This window comes from Thunnus albacares, chromosome 8, assembly GCF_914725855.1.
Source record: "Thunnus albacares chromosome 8, fThuAlb1.1, whole genome shotgun sequence".
Taxonomy (NCBI): domain Eukaryota; kingdom Metazoa; phylum Chordata; class Actinopteri; order Scombriformes; family Scombridae; genus Thunnus; species Thunnus albacares.
The window spans coordinates 33,268,129-33,286,204 of NC_058113.1; the positions used below are offsets into that span (position 1 = coordinate 33,268,129).

At 37.4% G+C, this 18,076-nt stretch overlaps 1 protein-coding gene across 5 annotated transcripts in view; it reads left to right on the forward strand.

Annotated features, from left to right (window-relative positions):
• The window catches only part of LOC122987203 (NACHT, LRR and PYD domains-containing protein 12-like), a 30,480-nt gene extending 13,612 nt beyond the window's left edge, over positions 1-16,868 (forward strand). For all 5 annotated transcript variants that reach the window (XM_044358956.1, XM_044358955.1, XM_044358957.1 and 2 more), the window contains 11 exons: positions 804-977; positions 6,651-6,824; positions 7,327-7,485; positions 7,880-7,926; positions 10,186-10,325; positions 10,744-10,790; positions 11,080-11,294; positions 12,007-12,272; positions 13,001-13,117; positions 13,263-13,404; positions 14,253-16,868. In XM_044358956.1, coding sequence (XP_044214891.1) covers positions 804-977; positions 6,651-6,824; positions 7,327-7,485; positions 7,880-7,926; positions 10,186-10,325; positions 10,744-10,790; positions 11,080-11,294; positions 12,007-12,272; positions 13,001-13,117; positions 13,263-13,404; positions 14,253-14,569 — 1,798 coding nt within the window. In that variant the 3' untranslated portion in view covers positions 14,570-16,868. The remainder of the gene's footprint in view (positions 1-803; positions 978-6,650; positions 6,825-7,326; positions 7,486-7,879; positions 7,927-10,185; positions 10,326-10,743; positions 10,791-11,079; positions 11,295-12,006; positions 12,273-13,000; positions 13,118-13,262; positions 13,405-14,252) is intronic.
• Positions 16,869-18,076: the final 1,208 nt, after the last annotated feature.

Sequence of the window (18,076 nt, forward strand, 5' to 3'; positions counted from 1 at the left end):
ACATAAAAAGGTGGATGTCCCAAAATGTCTTAAAATCTAGCTCTGACAAGACAGAAGTTCTCATCATTGGTCCTGAATACATCTCACAAAAATACAGCCACTCCTTGCCTCCTCCACTCCTCCACCAAAACAAAGCAATTCTCACACATCACACCAATCTTGGCTTCACTGCTCTGGCTTCCAGTCAGTTTTAGAATCCATTTTAAAGTGCTTTTAATCACATAAAAGGCTCTAAATGGTCTTGCACCAGAGTATATACCTGAGTTCCTTACACTGTACTGTCCAAACAGGCCCCTCAGGTCTGCCAGTCTGGGTCTTCTAATTATTCCAGAGTCCAGATTAAAAACAAAGGGGGATGGAGTCTTGCAGTACTGGCTCCTTGGCTCTGGCCTCCCACCAAGCATCAGATCAGCTTACTCTGTCACTGCCTTTAAATCTCGGCTTAAAACGTGTTTTTATAGAATGGCTTTTCCTAAAGCTGATAGACTACATTTCTATGTTCATGAGCTATGTGATTTTTTTCTTTCATTGAGAGTTTTCATCTTTTTCTTCTTTCATTGAGTATTTATCCTTTTTGTCTTTCTTTGAGAGTTTTTATTTTTATTTGTGTAGATATATAAATATACGTGTATATGTATGTGTATTTATGTTTTTGTTTCATTATGCAATTGTTCCTAATGTTATGTTTTTGAATTTCCAGTCCTTTGGAAAGCACTTTGTGATTATTGTTTGAAAAGTGCTGTATAAAAAAAATATTATTATTAATATCATTGTTATTATTATTATTATTATTCTTTATTCAGATTGAGGTACTGCAGTTTGTCAGAGATCAGCTGTGTTTCTCTGGCCTCAGCTCTGAAGTCCAACCCCTCCCATCTGAGAGAGCTGGATCTGAGCTTCAATGAACTGCAGGATTCAGTAGTGAAGCTGCTGTGCGATTTTCTGGAGAGTCCACACTGTAGACTGGAGACTCTGAGGTCAGACACCATTTTTTATTTCTGTGCTGATATTAATAAGATTTGAAAGTTGTGTTGACATTTTGTCTTCTTCAGTGGTTTAGTCCATTGAGTGTGTCAGAGCAATATTGAGCTGCACATTTAAAACCTTCATATAACAAGAAAAATCCTGCACTGGATAATTTCATTCTTCAAATAAAAGAGAAAACATTGAGTCAGACAGTATCAAATTTAATATCCAGCATTTACTTGTTTCAACACTTTTTTTGAAGCTATGCAGTTTTTCTGGTGACACCATTCCATTAAATGTAGATATATTGAACATCATCTTCTTCCCAAATCCCCAAGATCTATCCTGACATATTTGGTATCTTTGTAAATGTTGGGATCTTGAGTAGAATCTTAAGTAAATTCTGTTGTATTTTACTTGTTTGGCTGAAACAACATGAGTTTGCACAGATGGAGTTACTGGTGGAGCTGACAGAGTTAAAGAGGTGAAGGCATTAAGTGTTTCTTGAAGTGGCAGCATGTTGTCATTAATATTAATTAGAGCTCTTTTTTACTGTTTGTATTTGACAGTTTTTGAACTGCATCCTGGTTGTTTCGGGTGTTTGGAGTTTCCATTTTCTAAACTTCTACATTCTAAACCTTCTTCAGCTCTAAACAAATGATGAAATATTGAATGATTTGTCTGCTAAAGTGACATCATTTATTCTTTATTCAGACTGAGGTGCAGCAGTTTATCAGAGATCAACTGTGCTTCTCTGGCCTCAGCTCTGAAGTCCAACCACTCCCATCTGAGAGAGCTGGAACTAAGCTACAACAAGCTGCAGGATTCAGGGGTGAAGCTGCTGTGTGATTTTCTGGAGAGTCCACACTGTAGACTGAAGACTCTGAGGTCAGGTCACTGGCTGTCTGTTACTATTGTTGATCATAATGTTTAATAACTGAACCTAATTTATGTACACACATAACTTAAATCCTTCAAGCCAATTTCCTGTAGTCTGTCATCATAAAAGATGACTAATCTTAAAGAAACTGTAGAAAATGTCCACTGTTAGTTGTTAAAGAAATTTAATGTTGATAATTTTTGGTCATCTGTATACAGAAGATGCTCTCAATTAATATCTGTTTTCAATTGATAGTTTACTTGCTCAGGAAGAAATATTTTTTAGGTTTACATTAATTTTATTGTGTTTTAATGAATAATGGTTCTTTACTGATAATGATCCTTCAGAACACACACACAGGGACACAGAGATCAATGCAGGTGTTCAAAGTTTCAGTGTAGTAATTTTTTATGAATCAGTGTTGACATCAGAATCAGAACCAAGTATATTGCCAAGTAGAGTTGCGCATACAAGGAATATGCCTCAGTATCGTGGTGCATAACAGCCAAAATACACACAAAATTACGTAATCCTAAATAATATAAAAAAAGACATTTACAATACAAGCTATGTAAAATATATTTTAAGTCAGAAGAGCTGTTACAGGTTTAAATTTTAAATTGAAGAGAATGAATATGTGTCCGAATGATGTGATGACATTTGGATGGTATCTGTAGAAGGCTGACATTATGATAATCCACAATAACACAATGACAAAGTTGCTCTACTCATTTCAGAGAAAGCTCATTCAGGGTGTTTACATACACTTCAGTGACCAGGTTACAGTCGACTTTCTCCAGTCAGCTGAGTTCTTAAATGTCATGTTAACAAGTAACCTTGTTTCTGTAATCAGGATCTGGGATTAGAGAAACCTGGTTCCTGTAATCAGCGTTGGGAACTAGAGAAACTTGGCTCTTGTAATCAGGATTGCAGATTAGAGAAACCTGGTTTCCACAGGTAGATTTCTCCTGGAGAACTCTGATCTCTCTGTCATGTATACAGTTGCTAAATGTTATCGTGTTCCTTATCAGCTTTTTACGATTGAGTGTAGTAGTGGTGTACTCTGTCATGCATTGTGTGATGAATGAGGTGCACACCATCACGTTTGGTTCCAACCAGCTGTGTATTCTAATAATAATAAAGATATTAGGTCTCCCACAGCAAGTTTCATGGTAACAACCTCCAGAAATTACAGAAACATGATACAGCAGACTGGTAACAGAGTTTAGGGTGCACCCCTCAAGTCTGCAGGGGCCCAGCAGAGGGTGCTCATGTTACACACAACACGTAAGTCTCAGTGTTAACTTATAAATTATAATCAGATTAACAAAATAAATAGTAAGTAATATAATAATAAATCAGACAGGTGACTAGTAATAAATAAAAATCAGTGCACATCCAGTAATAATAGCAAAACACAGCTAGTAATGGCAAGTGGAATCATTAACTCTGTCACGTACATGATCATGTGCAGAACAACAGACTGCAGACAAAAAAGTAACATTGGAGCAGCTGGATGAAAGCAAAGATCATTACGCAGAGCGATGCAGCCTCGTATGTGTAAATAAATCCATCTTAAGTCTGACTAATACCTAAACTAACACAAAGCAGCATGTAGAAGTCTAAATAAGTTGGTTTCTAGTGCTGAACATTTAAATATTTGATAAATTCACATTGTGAGGAAAAGCTCTGCTCTGTCTGTACTTCTGTCACTGTGCTGTCAGTCTGCTCTGACACAAACACAAAACAAAAAGTCATAGAGTTACATCTTCACTCACTAATACAATTTAAATCAGTCAGCCATGTTTCAAGAATAAGGACAGGCTTAGTGGAGAAATCTTATTACTGGCCTGCTGCATGTACACAAGGATTTACAGTAACCAGGTTACTATAGGGAATGTAAACACACTGACTGAAGAGGACTATACATTTCAAACCTGAACACATCTGATGGATTTTAAATTGATTTTTTCCTTCATTTATTCTTTATTCAGATTGAGATACTGCAGGTTGTCAGAGATCAGTGGTGCTTTTCTGGGCTCAGCTCTGAAGTCCAACCCCTCCCATCTGAGAGAGCTGGAGATGAGTGACAACAAGCTGCAGGATTCAGGAGTGAAGCTGCTGTGTGATTTTCTGGAGAGTCCACACTGTAGACTGGAGACTCTGAGGTCAGTTCACTGACTGTCTGTTACTATTGTTGATCTTAATGTATAACAACAGAACCTAATATATGTACATACATAACTTACATCCATAAAGTTAATTTCCTTTTTTCATATTTTCATTTTTGTATTGTACAAAGTTTAATTTGTAGTTGTAAAAGATGACTGATTCTTAAAGAAATTGTAGAAAAAAAATGTCCATTGATAGTTGAAGTAATTTACTGATGATAATTTTTGGTAGAGTCACATCTGTATACAGATCCTCTCAACTAATAGCTGTTTTAAATTGATAAAGTTTACTTGCTGAAGATTTTTTTAGGTTTACATTAATTTTAATTTGTTTTACAAAATAATGTGTCTTATATATTGATCCTTCAGGACACACACACAAAGAGGGACACAAAGATCAAAGCAAGTATCTAAAGTATCAATACAATATTTTTTATGAATCAGTGTTGACATCAGAATCAGAACCAAATTTATTGCCAAGTAGGGTTGCACATACAAGGAATTTGCCTCAGTCTTGTGGTGCATAACAGTCAAAATATGCAAAAAATTAAGTAATAATACAGACATGGCCAAAACTATTGGTACCCTTGTATTATTGAAATAATGCACCATTCACCCTGAATAGTGTTGAAATTAAAAGATATTATTGTCAATTCATGTCTATGTTTGGTTTGCAGTGGAGCAAAACAAAAAAGTTGTGAATAACTGAATTCATGCTTATTCTACAAAGACATTCTAAAATAGCCTGGACAAAAATATTGGTACCCTTTAGAAGTTGAAAGAAATAATTGATTTGTAGTGATACTTTAAGCAAATGATTGTGTTTTAATTAGTATCACAGGTGTTAGAAAAAAGGTAATAGGCAAATGTGGTCAACATAAAGGTTACAAGACCATCTCCAAAGAGCTTGATGTTCCTGTGACCACTGTTGTCAATATTATTAAGTTTAAGGCCCATGGAACTGTAGCCAACATCTCTGGACGTGGTCACAAGAGGATAATTAGCCCAAGATTGAACAGAAAGATTGCTCAAATGGTTGAGAAAGAACCAAGGAAAACTTCAATACAGATCCAAGCTGATCTTAAAGTTCAAGGTAAAATAGTTTCAAGTCGCACCATCCGTCGCTGTCTGAAGGAATATGGTGGAAGACCCAAGAAGATCCCACTTGTACAAGGGAGACACAAACAAGCCAGACTAGACTTTGCCAAAATGCATGCATAGAGCTTTTTGGTAAATCACACCAACCCTATGTTTACAGAAGAAAATGAATATGAAGCCTTCAAAGAAAAGAACAACATGCCTACCATGTAATATGGGGGAGGCTCAGGGATGTTTTGGGGTTGCTTTGCTGCCTTAGGCACTGGGTGCCTTGAATCTGTGCAGGGCACAATGAAATCAGAAGACCATCAAGGCATTTTGAAGTGAAACATACAGCCCAGTATCAGAAAGCTATGTCTTAGTCACAGGTCATGGGTCTTCCAGCAGAATAATGATCCCAAACATATGTCAAAAAGTACGCAAGAGTGGATAAGAAGAAAACATTGGACAGTTCTGAAGTGGCCTGCTATAAGTCCTGATCTGAATCTCATTGAACATCTGTGGAAAGAGCTGAAACATGCAGTTGGGAGATGGCGCCCATCAAACCTGAGAGCCCTGGAGCAGTTTGCTCAAGAAGAGTGGGCTGAACTACCAGTGGAGAAGTGGAGAAACCTTATTCAGAGTTACAGAAAGCGCTTGACTGTAGTTATTACCCCCAAAGTCTGTGCTACAAAATATTAAGTAAGGCTACCAATATTTTTGGCCATGCCATTTTAATTTGTTTTATTGTATTAAATGATATGTTAAGTTGTAAATCAAAAGCAAAGCTTCAGTTATATTCAATGTGAAATAAAGAATGATGGATACCATATATTCATGTCAGTTTCAACTTAATACAGAGAAAATTTAGTTGTTTTTTTTTTTTTTTTAAAGAGGTGGAAGGGTACCAATATTTTTGGCCATGTCTGTATTAAAAAGAAAGAAAGAAATTTACAATACAAACTATGTAAAATATATTAAGTCAGAAGAGCTGCTACAGGTTTAAATTTTAGATTGAAGAGATAATAGATAACATTAAAACAGACAGGTGACTAGTAATTAAATTCTGTGCGCATCCAGTAATAATAGCAAAACACAGCTAGTAATGGCAAGTGGAATCATTAACTCTGTTATGTCACGCAGAAAAAAAAGTAACATTGGAGCAGCTGGATGAAAGCAAAGATCATTACTCAGAGCGATGCAGTCTCATATTTTTTAATAAATCCATCTAAAGTCTGACTAATACTGAAACTAACACACAGTAGCATGTACAAGTCTAAATAAGTTGGTTTCTACTGCTGAACATTTAAATATTTGTTAAATTCAGACACTTTGACATTGTGAGGAAAAGCTCTGCTCTGTCTGTCCTCCTCTCACTGTGCTGTCAGTCTGCTCTGACACAAACACTCGCTCCAAAAGCACAAAACAAAAAGTCAGAAATCTCTCGCTAATACAGTTCAAATCAGTGAGCTACATTTCAGTACACATTTAAAACCTGAACACATCTGATGAATTTTAAATTGTTTTTTTTTCTGCATCATCTATTCTTTATTCAGATTGAGGTACTGCAGTTTGTCAGAGATCAGCTGTGTTTCTCTGATCTCAGCTCTGAAGTCCAACCCCTCCCATCTGAGAGAGCTGGAGCTGAGTGGAAACGACTTGCAGGATTCAGGGGTGAAGCTGCTGTGTGATCTTCTGGAGAGTCCACACTGTAGATTGGAGACTCTGTGGTTAGTAGTGGATTTAAGTCAGTCCATATTAATGAGCCCCTTTATTTGTCTCAGAGGTGATATTTTGGATGATACGGTTATCATCCAATCAAAGATCCAGTATTTCCAGGTACAGTTAATAGTTTCTTACGTTAGTGTTGAAGGTGTGAGAGGAGAATGGAGCAGAGTATTGAATTCATATTTTCATTAACTGACTGGCATCAGTTGCTTTATTCATGCTTTGCCATCATTGGCTGATTCATCAGCTTCTTGGCTACCAGCTGACCAGTCACATCCTTTCATATTCATACAGGTGTACATATGTATAAGCTGACACTTCTCATTGATTACTCTCAACCACCTCAACCTCCTTCTTATGGCTGAAGTGTTTATCAAAGCTGATTTAACTAAAATTTAAGAGCCTTTTCCTTCAACTCTAACTGTATAATCATTTGCTATAAATGGTCATTTCTCTGACGTAAGTGTCTCTGACTGAAATATATTAGTATATATATGTGTCTAGGTTCTATGATTCTAAAGGTTTACCTGTCACGTCAACTGGAAACCAGAAGATGAGTGGTTATGTGGAGGAAGAGGACAAATCAGAGTCTCCAGTATCCACTTGTGTGTCCAAACATCATCCTCTGGACTTCAATGATGAAGCTGGACCCTCAGACCTAAAGTAAGAGATTGTTCCAACTGAGAGCAGTTCAGTAATTTACCTTAATGTGAGCAAGAACCTTTGCATTTATTCATCATAAATTTAATTGAAAAGGGAATTTAATCTTCCCTTCGAGGAAATTTTCTGGGTGATGTATATTTGGCCAAAACTGGGGGTGTAAATATTAATATTGCTGAGCTATGTTTATGCCTTGGGACGCACCACAATTCCAGATTACTCCCCACTTCATGTAAATTAACTTGTAGCTGGATTAGAAAGTCCAGATGATGATAAATAGTTTGGTGGTTGTGTTGAATCACCAGAGTTATCTTGAGTGAACAAATAGAGTCTGATTATTTGAACCATCTACATAAGACAGTCCAGCTAACTGCTGTGTTTGTATTTATTCTTACAGGATGGAGGACAGACAAAACAATGCTGCACCTGACAGACATAAAGGAGGTGAGTGTGGGACTGTGACGTGACAAAATACACATCTAAAGACAACTAGTTGAGATTGTGTCTGTGGATCCCTGTGAAGTCTGTTTCTGACTAAGCTCTGATCACCAGTTTTTACTCCAGTTTGAATGCACCATAGTGGGTTCATTCACTTATCAGGGATTCAGAGTGAAAACAGCCCTGAGTTAAAACAAAATAGGAGGCTGTTTTGGTGGGGTGTGTTGTTAAGGTACAGTTGAGACAGGAAATACCATCCAGGAAGTCCAATCATAGGTTTGAAGGTTTAGAAGATGCCAAAATGCTGCATAGCAGTTTGCAATACTCAGACAGGATTTTACATCTCTGGAGAGTTATCTTGGTGGAAACTATTTTATCTCTTGTTGTGACGATCATTAGGTAAACTGTTGAAATACGGCGTTCACATTACAAAGGAATTCACCAGGAATGTACCTACAGAATGGTGTTCCTCAGCCTTGTCATTGATTCTACAAGTCTCTGGAACTCTTCTGGAGGGATGAACACCATTCTTCAAAAAGATATTCCCTCATTTGATGTTTTGATGATGGTGGTGGAGAGCACTGTCTAGCACATCAGTCCAAAATCTCCCATAGGTTTTCAATTGGGTTGAGATCTAGTGTCTGCGAAGGCCATAGTATATGATTCACATCATTTTCATACTCATTAAACCATTCAGTGATCCCTTGTGCCTCATGAATTGGGGCATTGTCATCCTGGCAGAGAACACTCCCATCAGGATAGAAATGTTTCATAGGATAAAGGTGTTCAATCAGAACAACTTTGTATTGATTTGCAGTGACCTTTCCCTCTAAGGGGACAAGTGGACCCAAACCATTCCCCCCAAAGCATAACAGAGCCACTGGATCCTTTCACTGTAGGGGTCAAGCATTTAGACCTGTGCCGGTTTTTCCTCCAATTTTTCACCCGTCTGTATGAGATTTCTCCACACAGTTTCTTGCTGTGTGATGTCACATTTTGTTGCAGCATAAGTTGAGCCAGGTTCCATTTTTTTGCTGGACGAGCCTGCATTGTGTTTCTGTGGCTTGCTGTGTTGTCAGACTGCCTCCATTCAAAGGAATGGGAGGGCTGCGTCTTTTCATACAGAGCAAATGTCTGAAGGTCTGAGTGCAGCCTTAAAAAGTGTCAGGTCCATCTTTCTCAGAAGATAATTGCCTAATATCAGTCTCAAGTTGGTCTTGGAAATTTGAAACAGTCATTTGCACTGTGCATTAGGAACCATTGCGCTCGCAAAATCTTTAAATTACGGTTTGAAATTTTGTAAAATATGCTTACTCGTTTTCTGGCAAAGAGTTAGATGTTCAGATATATATGTCTCATGTCTGTACGGTAAACATGAAGCTACAGCCAGCAGGGAGTTAGCTTAGTTTATCTTAACATAAAATCTGAAAACTCCTGAAAAAATCCTGAAAACTGTAGTGGGACATTGTTGATTTTACACTTCAGTTTTTGTACAGATTTAACAAATGAGATATAAGATGTTAATCAGTGAGCATTAGGTGCTGGTAGGTGGATTTTTTTGGACAGAGCCATTTCCTGTGTTTCCTCTGTTTCGTATAATTGTGAACTCAATATTTTGGGGTTTTAGTCTGTTGGTCAGACAAAACAAGATACTTGAAGTCATCACATTGCACTCTGGGGAACTATAATAGACATTTTTAGAATTTTCTGGTATTTTCTCCTGCTTTGTTCTGATCTATTTTGGCTGTTGGGAAAGATGTGTTGTCTCACTGCAAGAAGCTCTTCAGTTTGAATCTCAATCATTTCTGTTTTGAGTTTGGATTTTTTCCTTGTGTTCAGAAGTCCAAAGAGATGGAGTGATAATTTAAAATGTTGCTGTGTTGACGGATTGTGCAAAACAAGAAAGTTTGTTCCACTGCAATAATTGAAATAATGGAATAAAAACATACTTGATCGACACTTTGTAAATCCAATTTTACTTTGGTTTTGTGGTAATTTCTTTGTTCAAACTTGATCTTGAATGAAACATGACTGTGCTTGGTCTGGAACTTATTACAGTATTTCTTTGCCATTTTTACTTTTTTGGAGGGTTTCCCAGTAGAGGACAACAGGAGACATGTGGAGAAAGTCTGTGTCCAGCCTTAAACCCGGACTTTGTGTTGCAGCTTTTTGTATGTGTCTTAGTCCACTGGGTCAGAAGGATGTCCAGAAGTGAGTTTAACATCGGCTGTGTGTCTTCTTCTCTACATCCAATGGCTCTACCAGATCCGTCCACATCCAATACAACTCTTGATGTGTCTGTGGACAACAGAGAGGTTCAGCTGTATCCTGATGATCCAGAGAGGTTGAAGCAGCAGCAGCAGCTTGTGTGCAGAGAGAATCTGACTGGGACAAATTACTGGCAGGTAGAATCAATACAAATGTCCACTTTTTACTAACATGTTTATTAATTTGTTATTGATCAGACTCAGGTTCCTCCATAGGGTAGTACTCCTTATGTCTAACCTCCAAACATGATCTCTTGTCATCTGTATTATCTTCAAGCCCTCTTTTCCTCTCCTCTCACTCTTTCATTCTCCATTACAAAGTCATTCTAATTCATTTCTACCACCTCATCTGTGAAACCACCAGCTGCTGTCCAACGTAGCCTTGCAGGATCATTTCATTGGAGAATGTAAAGTGAAAGAGCAACTGATCTTTTAGTCAGTTTGAAAGTGTGCAGGTGGAGTAGAAACTGAAGCCGTGAGGATCCTGTCAGCTGTACAACTGTGAGAGCAAGGTGGTCGGTTTCTGTAACTAATGATGTCACTCTCTACATTTTAGGTCTTCAAACCCATAGTGCGGGCAGAGTCTGCAAACATTTCATACAGGTAACCAAAACATAAGATGCAGAATATTTCAACCATCAAACTCGTCCACTCCTTTCAGAGATGACACTTGACTTTTAACACTTTTAATACTCTTCAAACTCCTGCAGCTGCTGCTTCACTCACATCTTGTCCAGCAGTTCAGTTTCGTCTCCAGCTCTTTAAACACTGCAGCAGACACAGCACATTTTCTTCAGCAAATTCATTCTTTAGTTTTTATTCATTCAAACCAGAAAAAAGGCTGGATGAGCTTGTGTTTGTGTTGTGTAAACAGCTCCTCTGTGTCATACAGGTTCAGGTGTCCTGGTCCAGGTGTGTTCCGGTGCACTTTTACTGGACTGGTGTTTGTTATGGCTCAGGAGGCAGAGCTGCAGTACAGGACTGTCCAATGGGATGAGAGCCTCCTACATCCAGCTGGCAAGATGGCTGCAGGGCCGCTGTTCAACATCCAGAGTCCTGACGGTGCTGTCAGTCAGCTCCACCTGCCACACTGTGAAACCATGGATGGTAAGCTGATTATTGTGCTTTTTGAGTTTTATTAAAACAACAATAAGACGCCTGTTGGTGCCCCCTACAGGCTGCAGACTTCATTACAGCCACAAGATGAACACTCAGATGACTTATCTGTTTATCTGTTCTTAGAGTCTTAATAACAGTGGAGCTAAACATGTAAACTTTGTCCTGAGGGTGGCCCTAGAGGAAAATAAAAAGGGTTCATCATCTGGGGAACATGAATGTGTTCAGTAAATTTCAGGGAAATATGATATTATACGATATCTTGTATATTAGTGGAGTATTTGTCCTGATGGTGGCACAAGAGAGAGGCACTGACATACTCTGGGACTGTGAAAGAGGACTGCACATTTTACTTTGTACATACACTGTGTATGTTTGTATTTTGACACACAGTTTAGCCTGTAATTTTATTTATCTAGAAATTAGTACATTTAAATACTTTTTCTTTAACATTGTTCCATAGCATGTTGTGTTGGGACAAAAACAGAGATTAAAAAACATTCAAAGAATCAGTCCTTTTCCACAGCATTTGTCCAGGTTTAGAGTTGTGGTGTTTGCCCAACATGGGAAACTGTTTAATTCTTCACTGACCAGACTGAGTGTCCTAGAAATCAAATAAAATTAGAACATAAATAAACGCAATGAACATAATAAAATTAACATTATGAAATTGGTGTTAGTAAAATAATCTGTGTTTTCACAGCTCCACTCCCTGAAGGTGTGCTGTCTGTTGTCCACATCACTGATGATGGAATGAGCATCCTGGAGCCGCTGGAGATTACAGACACTCATGTGGTTGTGAATGTCCCTCACCTCTCTGCTTTTGGCCTGGTCTGGGATTTTGTCATGAGGTTTGCCAACATCACACGGACAATTAATGGCCAGGTTCTGCTGTTCCTCCGACCTCCGGACACACATGATCGAATACTTGATGTATTTCTGCTGCAGGACAACATTCCTCTGAGTGAGGTAAAACTATCTGTCATACAGTATGTGCTTACCATCAGCCTGAACTTATGTTTTAAACCGCAGCTATTTCTATACTAGGCCACTACTTTTATACTAACGTCTCACTCCTCTATACCTGTTATCAAACCTTCTCAAGCTGTGGTAAGAAAAGAATGATTGTCTAATCTGACCTGGAAATCGTCAGAATACTCTTACGTTTTTAGTTGTTTTTTTCTGGGTTATCTCTAGAGTGCATTATTGTCTCTCACAGTGTCACTTGTGATATCACCACTAGGTTGTGTAAATGTTGAATAGTGGGCTAAATTAATATAAAATTAAATATCTAGGTATTCCATATGGCAGCGTGATGCTGCCACCATGAAAAAAAAAAGTTTGTTCAGTTTCTTGTTATAAACTTTTCGAGTTTTAACAAGACATTTTTCATGTTATTCCAAGATATTCTCCCAGAATACATTTTTTAAAATAAACTTTTCTTGTTATATTTAACAACATAAAACTTTGTCTATATTTTCAACATAGAACTGCTTCCACAGGATCTCCTTTAAAAACATTACAGTGTTACATGCTGCCACTGCAGTGATGGAGGCTTGTTTAATTCCACCTGTAACTCATCTATATTTGTCTATAGCTATCCAGCATGTACAATAACAGAATATGAATAGTACAGAGAAGTCATTGTCTATCTATCTGAGAATAAACACCATAGTAAAAATGTCCTATCACTGAAGGTTAAAGTCCAGCAAGGAGAAGCTGAGTACATCAAGATCGCTTCTGACTGTCATCTCAGCACTGATCAAATTTACAGTGTTCACTGTGAACCTGAGGCCTCCACAGTACAGCCTGAGGTGAGTCAGTTCTGATAAACTTCTAATGATTACAAACTTAATTATTATATGTACAGGTTTGGAAAAAATAGATTTATGATCAGAGTGCTAGATAAAAAAAAAATTACAACAGGTATGAAAATTACACTTTTCCTCTGGTTTTCAGCATGTACCATTTCACACAAAATATGGACCAAATTTCTTCCCAACATTTGAGGTTTTCCTCACTACAAACCAAGAGAGAGTGACTTTGATGGTCCAAGACCAAGAGGGAACACAAGTGTGGAAATGTGTCGTGTGTCTGACAGGTAAAGCTTTCACCCTGCTGCAGCAGAACTTCACCCCATGTCATAGTTAAGACCCCAGTTGCAATTCACAATCCACAAGATATTATTGCTCTAACAATGAATCAAAGATCCACTTCTGGATTTGTCATGCAGCCTTCAGACAATGTTACAGAATTCTGAAGGGTTGTATTTAAGAAAGCAAAAAGATGTATTTTAGATACATCTATCTGGATGAAAAAATATTTGTTCCACTGAATGATGGAAAAGATTTTTAACACATTTCCTTTCTGACTCAAAACATAGATGGCAGCCCACCAGCTACCCGGAGAACAAATTTAGTCAAAATTTTGGAAAATGGTTAAAAATCTTTTTTATCATTCAGTGGATTAAATGTTTTTTCATCCAGATGGTTAGAGGAGTGTTTAAGGATTCTTGAAATGCATTTTAGAAAAAAGGTATGTTATAAACGATGATGGTTTCTCAAACATCACAGATTAATTATCTTTTAGAGAAACTGATGGTTATCTCTGTACCTGTTTATGTGAAAAGTGGCAGTGTTGCATTGCATTTTAATGAACTTAAGCATGACGTTAGTCATCTCAGATATATGGGCATACATGTGGTTAATATGCTCAAACATGGAGGGAATAGGTACAGACTGTTGCTCCAGACAGAAGCTTTTTGGATTGATTTTGTGCAAACTCTTACACCTAATGGCTTAAATGAGGATTTTTCTTCCCTTACTTCCCTTCTCTTGCCATATGGAGATTTTGTTAAAATGTTCATAATTTCTAAAAGATCTCTGTTTAAAAGTGACTGTTGAGTTATTAAACAACAGTCTTTTCTTCTTTTCTCTGGTTATCTTCCAGGTCCAAGAAGGGAAAATCTACAGCTGAATCTCCCAGCAGGGGACAGCATCCCAGCAGAGGAGAGGCTACGCTTAGTTCGGAGACAGTTTGTTAGCAGTGTGTCTGAACCTAATCTAAACACGCTTCTGGATAAACTTTTTGAGTGTGGTATTATAAATGATGATGAAATGCAGTCAGCCAGAACACAAACAGGAGGAAACAAAGCTCGAGAAGTGATCGACATGGTGCGAAGAAAGGGAACTGAAGCCAGCTCAATTTTTATTGTCGCCCTCCATAAAGTGGATCGAAACCTTTCCAGACTGCTCAAATTAAGCTGAGTGTGATGATAAACGTGTATAATAGCTGGCTCTTTTACAGTCTCAGGTTACTTATTGTTATCTTTAAATGAGATGTTTTGACCTTAAAAGCTGTGTTTTTAATAAGGGGACTTTCACTCAGGTTGTAAAAAGGGCCTTTAGAAAGAGATCCAACAAAACTTGGACTACATTGGATAGATTTTGAGCAGAGAACAGTTCCACTTAGAGGTTGTGTCTGCAAATATGAACTAAAACAGATGCTGCTGCTGTTAAATGAGACCTCAAACAAAAGACTCAAACAGAAGGTTTGTGAGTAAAGCTATTGGTCTAATGCAATAATTATAATTAAAAGTGCAGTCAGACCTTTTTCTAATTCAATATAAAAGCCTTAACTGAGTAGTTACTTATCCCTCTCAAACAACGAGAATGATCACCTTTCTAGATCTCTGCCGCTTTTTTAGAGCTTTAAGAAGGTACATTCTTAAGTAGCATATGTAACACATTAATTTGACATGTAGAGTTAACTTTGGTGGTTCTGTGTTCAAGTTCAAGATCTGTGCAGAGATGGGGTTAACTTTTTACATCAGCTCTACATCACTCCACCTAAATTACACAAATAAAAAACTCAAATCTCTCACCTCTCTGCTTCAGATTTGGCTTAAATGAAGGTAAATTCTTACTTTCCACCTGTTCTTTTCCCCCAAATATACAGTTTTTGGACAAATGTATGCTTGTCAGGTAACTTCACCAGCTTCAACCTTGGTCATCATGACAAAGCTGTTAAGCTCACAGAAATCTTATTTATTATTGCCGAATATGTGTGATGTGAGAATGGTAGAAACAAGAGTAAATCCTTTTACAACATAGAGCAGTCTTTTATTGATTATATTAAAAACTTTCCTCTCAACCAGATTGACCTGTCTTAGACACATTTATCTCAATTTATTGAATGTATTCTGGATTGCGCCAAACTGAAGATGATGTGGTCTGATGTCAAATGAAGAAAGAGGAAAGAAAACATATCAGCAGGTCAGAGTTTGAATGTTGTTCCTTGTTTCCACCACTAGATGGATACAGAACATTATTGACAAACAAAGAGGCTGCACCACCTGAGAGAAATGAAGGACTGAAAAACAACAGATCCCTTTTGAGAAAGATTTTTGAGTTCAAGTTATACACAGAGTAAATTAGTGCACAGATTTTGTGGTGCCAGGGTAATTATAGAACCTTTACATTGAGAATACAGGAACAAACTGGAACTAAAACAGAAGACGGTGTCTGTTTGACATTAGCAGTAGTATTTTAACCCTCAAATCGCTTCTAATCTAATTTCATAACTTTTCATTTTTCGGTGGTCCGGGCTTTAAAAAGTAACCTTAGTGCAAAACTGCTGCTTCTAAAATCTTTTCATCAACATCATCATTACATCGTTGTTACACCACAGCCATCGTCATCTTCATCAGTCATATCATCATCATATTTACACTCTAAAAACTTTGGTGTGTAGCATTTGAACATTTCTGACTTTGATGACTCCTTGTAAAATAAAACTTTTTCTTCAAAAGCTACATTTTATACCATGAGAATCATTTGAAAAATGCTGTAAACACATGAGACAAACAGCAAGTTTTAGTTCTGACCTACATGTGAAACAAAAATAACATGAAGTGCAGAAAACAATAAAGCATAAACCAACAGGATTCATTGAACACCAAGAACAAGGTTCAGTTCATGATACAAATAAAGAGCTTATAAAACAAACTTTGAACAAATCAGTCAAAGAATTACAAAATGCTTTTTACCTTGGAAAAAGTGCACTAGTGTTTACACAATGACGGCAACAGCAGAGCAACTGAAAGTACCTTGTACCTCACAGTACAGACTCACAGGTTGTTAAAAGGTTTGGTTGGGAAGCTCCAGGTTACAAGATGTTGAGTTCCTGCAGTGGAAACAGAGTTTCAGAGTCTCCAATGAACCTTCAGGTGTTTGGACTGTGGGAGGAATCCCGCACACATGCAAACTGTCTGTACACAGAAAGAAGCAGCCCACACCCAGTGATGTGACGACACCACAGAATTTATAATGTACAAAAACAGGCAACAAAACATCAGACACAAGCAAAAATCCAGAACTAGACATCAAGACTCAAATGTGAAATCCTCTTCTTTATTAAACACTCATGACACAAGTCCTCTTGGCTCATGTATTGTTTGGCTGTTCTGTAAACAGATACACCAGTTGCTCTTCCTCTCTTGTATTTCTGACAGAGAAGCGGCTCAATTAATGTTTGAGACATGGCTGCTGTTACCATCTGTAACCACCAGGTGTCACCAAATCAACCAGGACTGAAATCTGAAGGGTTAGAACTTTAAACATTAATTTTTATCATGTGTCTGTGTGTCAGCCTAATATTTTTTGTGCACATTTATGACTGTATGCTAAAGGACCTCTCGTTGCAGTGATTCACAATTGTTGAAAAACCTATTTTATAACATGTTTTATACCGCTATTGACAGCTGACTCCTCACTCCTCTTAACCAGCTGGTCGGGGCCGCAAATGATCAACAACTGCAGCAAAAGGCATTTCTGGCAATCAGCTACGCTAAAAACAAGCCTTACCTAGTTTGTTGCAGGCCACATTTTGGTCTTTGTCATGGCTCAAATACTGACATCCATAGAAAGGTTTGGTCTCATCTTGAACCAGAGCATCTGCAGATTAATTCCATATCCAATATGTTATGATCCACTAAAGTTAGGCACAATACAAGATGAATAAATCTCTCTTTTTGTTAGCTTCGCCACCATCTTGACTGTAAGGGAGCCGGGAATTTCCTTTTCAGTAAAGTTCCTTTACAGTACTTAAAGTACTAACCGAGCTAAACACAAACCTATTGAAAGTTTTTAAATTGGTCAAAGTATGAGGCTACAGTACAAGTTTTTCTTAACATCTTTTTTTGAGTCATTAGTCACAAGGGGTTGCTGTTTTTTGATTTTCCATGAAAACACCTCTAGAACAATAAGTTCGGAATTTCAGATCTTCATAATTTTAAATACACAAATAGTCTGGACTCTTACAATATAGATTCAAAAAGAAAAAGAAAAATGATCATCTGTTGCTTTTTCTCGTTCCAGTATTGACATGTTGCAGACCTTAGAGACATTTTATATAGTATTCCTATGGGATTTTCAATATTCTGTTTATTATATCATATAAACATCTTGAAATCTGTACAAAAGGCAGTTTATATTTAACTGAATTTCAAAATATCTGACTTTAAAATTCAAAAGCATTGCATTTAAAATGTAATGCATAAAATATTTCACAGTCCAGTAGTTCACATACAGTATTTCACAAACAGTAATTCATGCAAATTGTAATTATGAGGAATATTTAACTTCAGAACTTTATTATACAATTGTATAGTGATTTAATTTATCACCCACAACAGTCCCTAACAATTCTTTGCTTGGTGACAGCTCCTTATTTGGGGGCTTGAAGCCTCTTCATGGTCTTACCCCAGGGTGGGA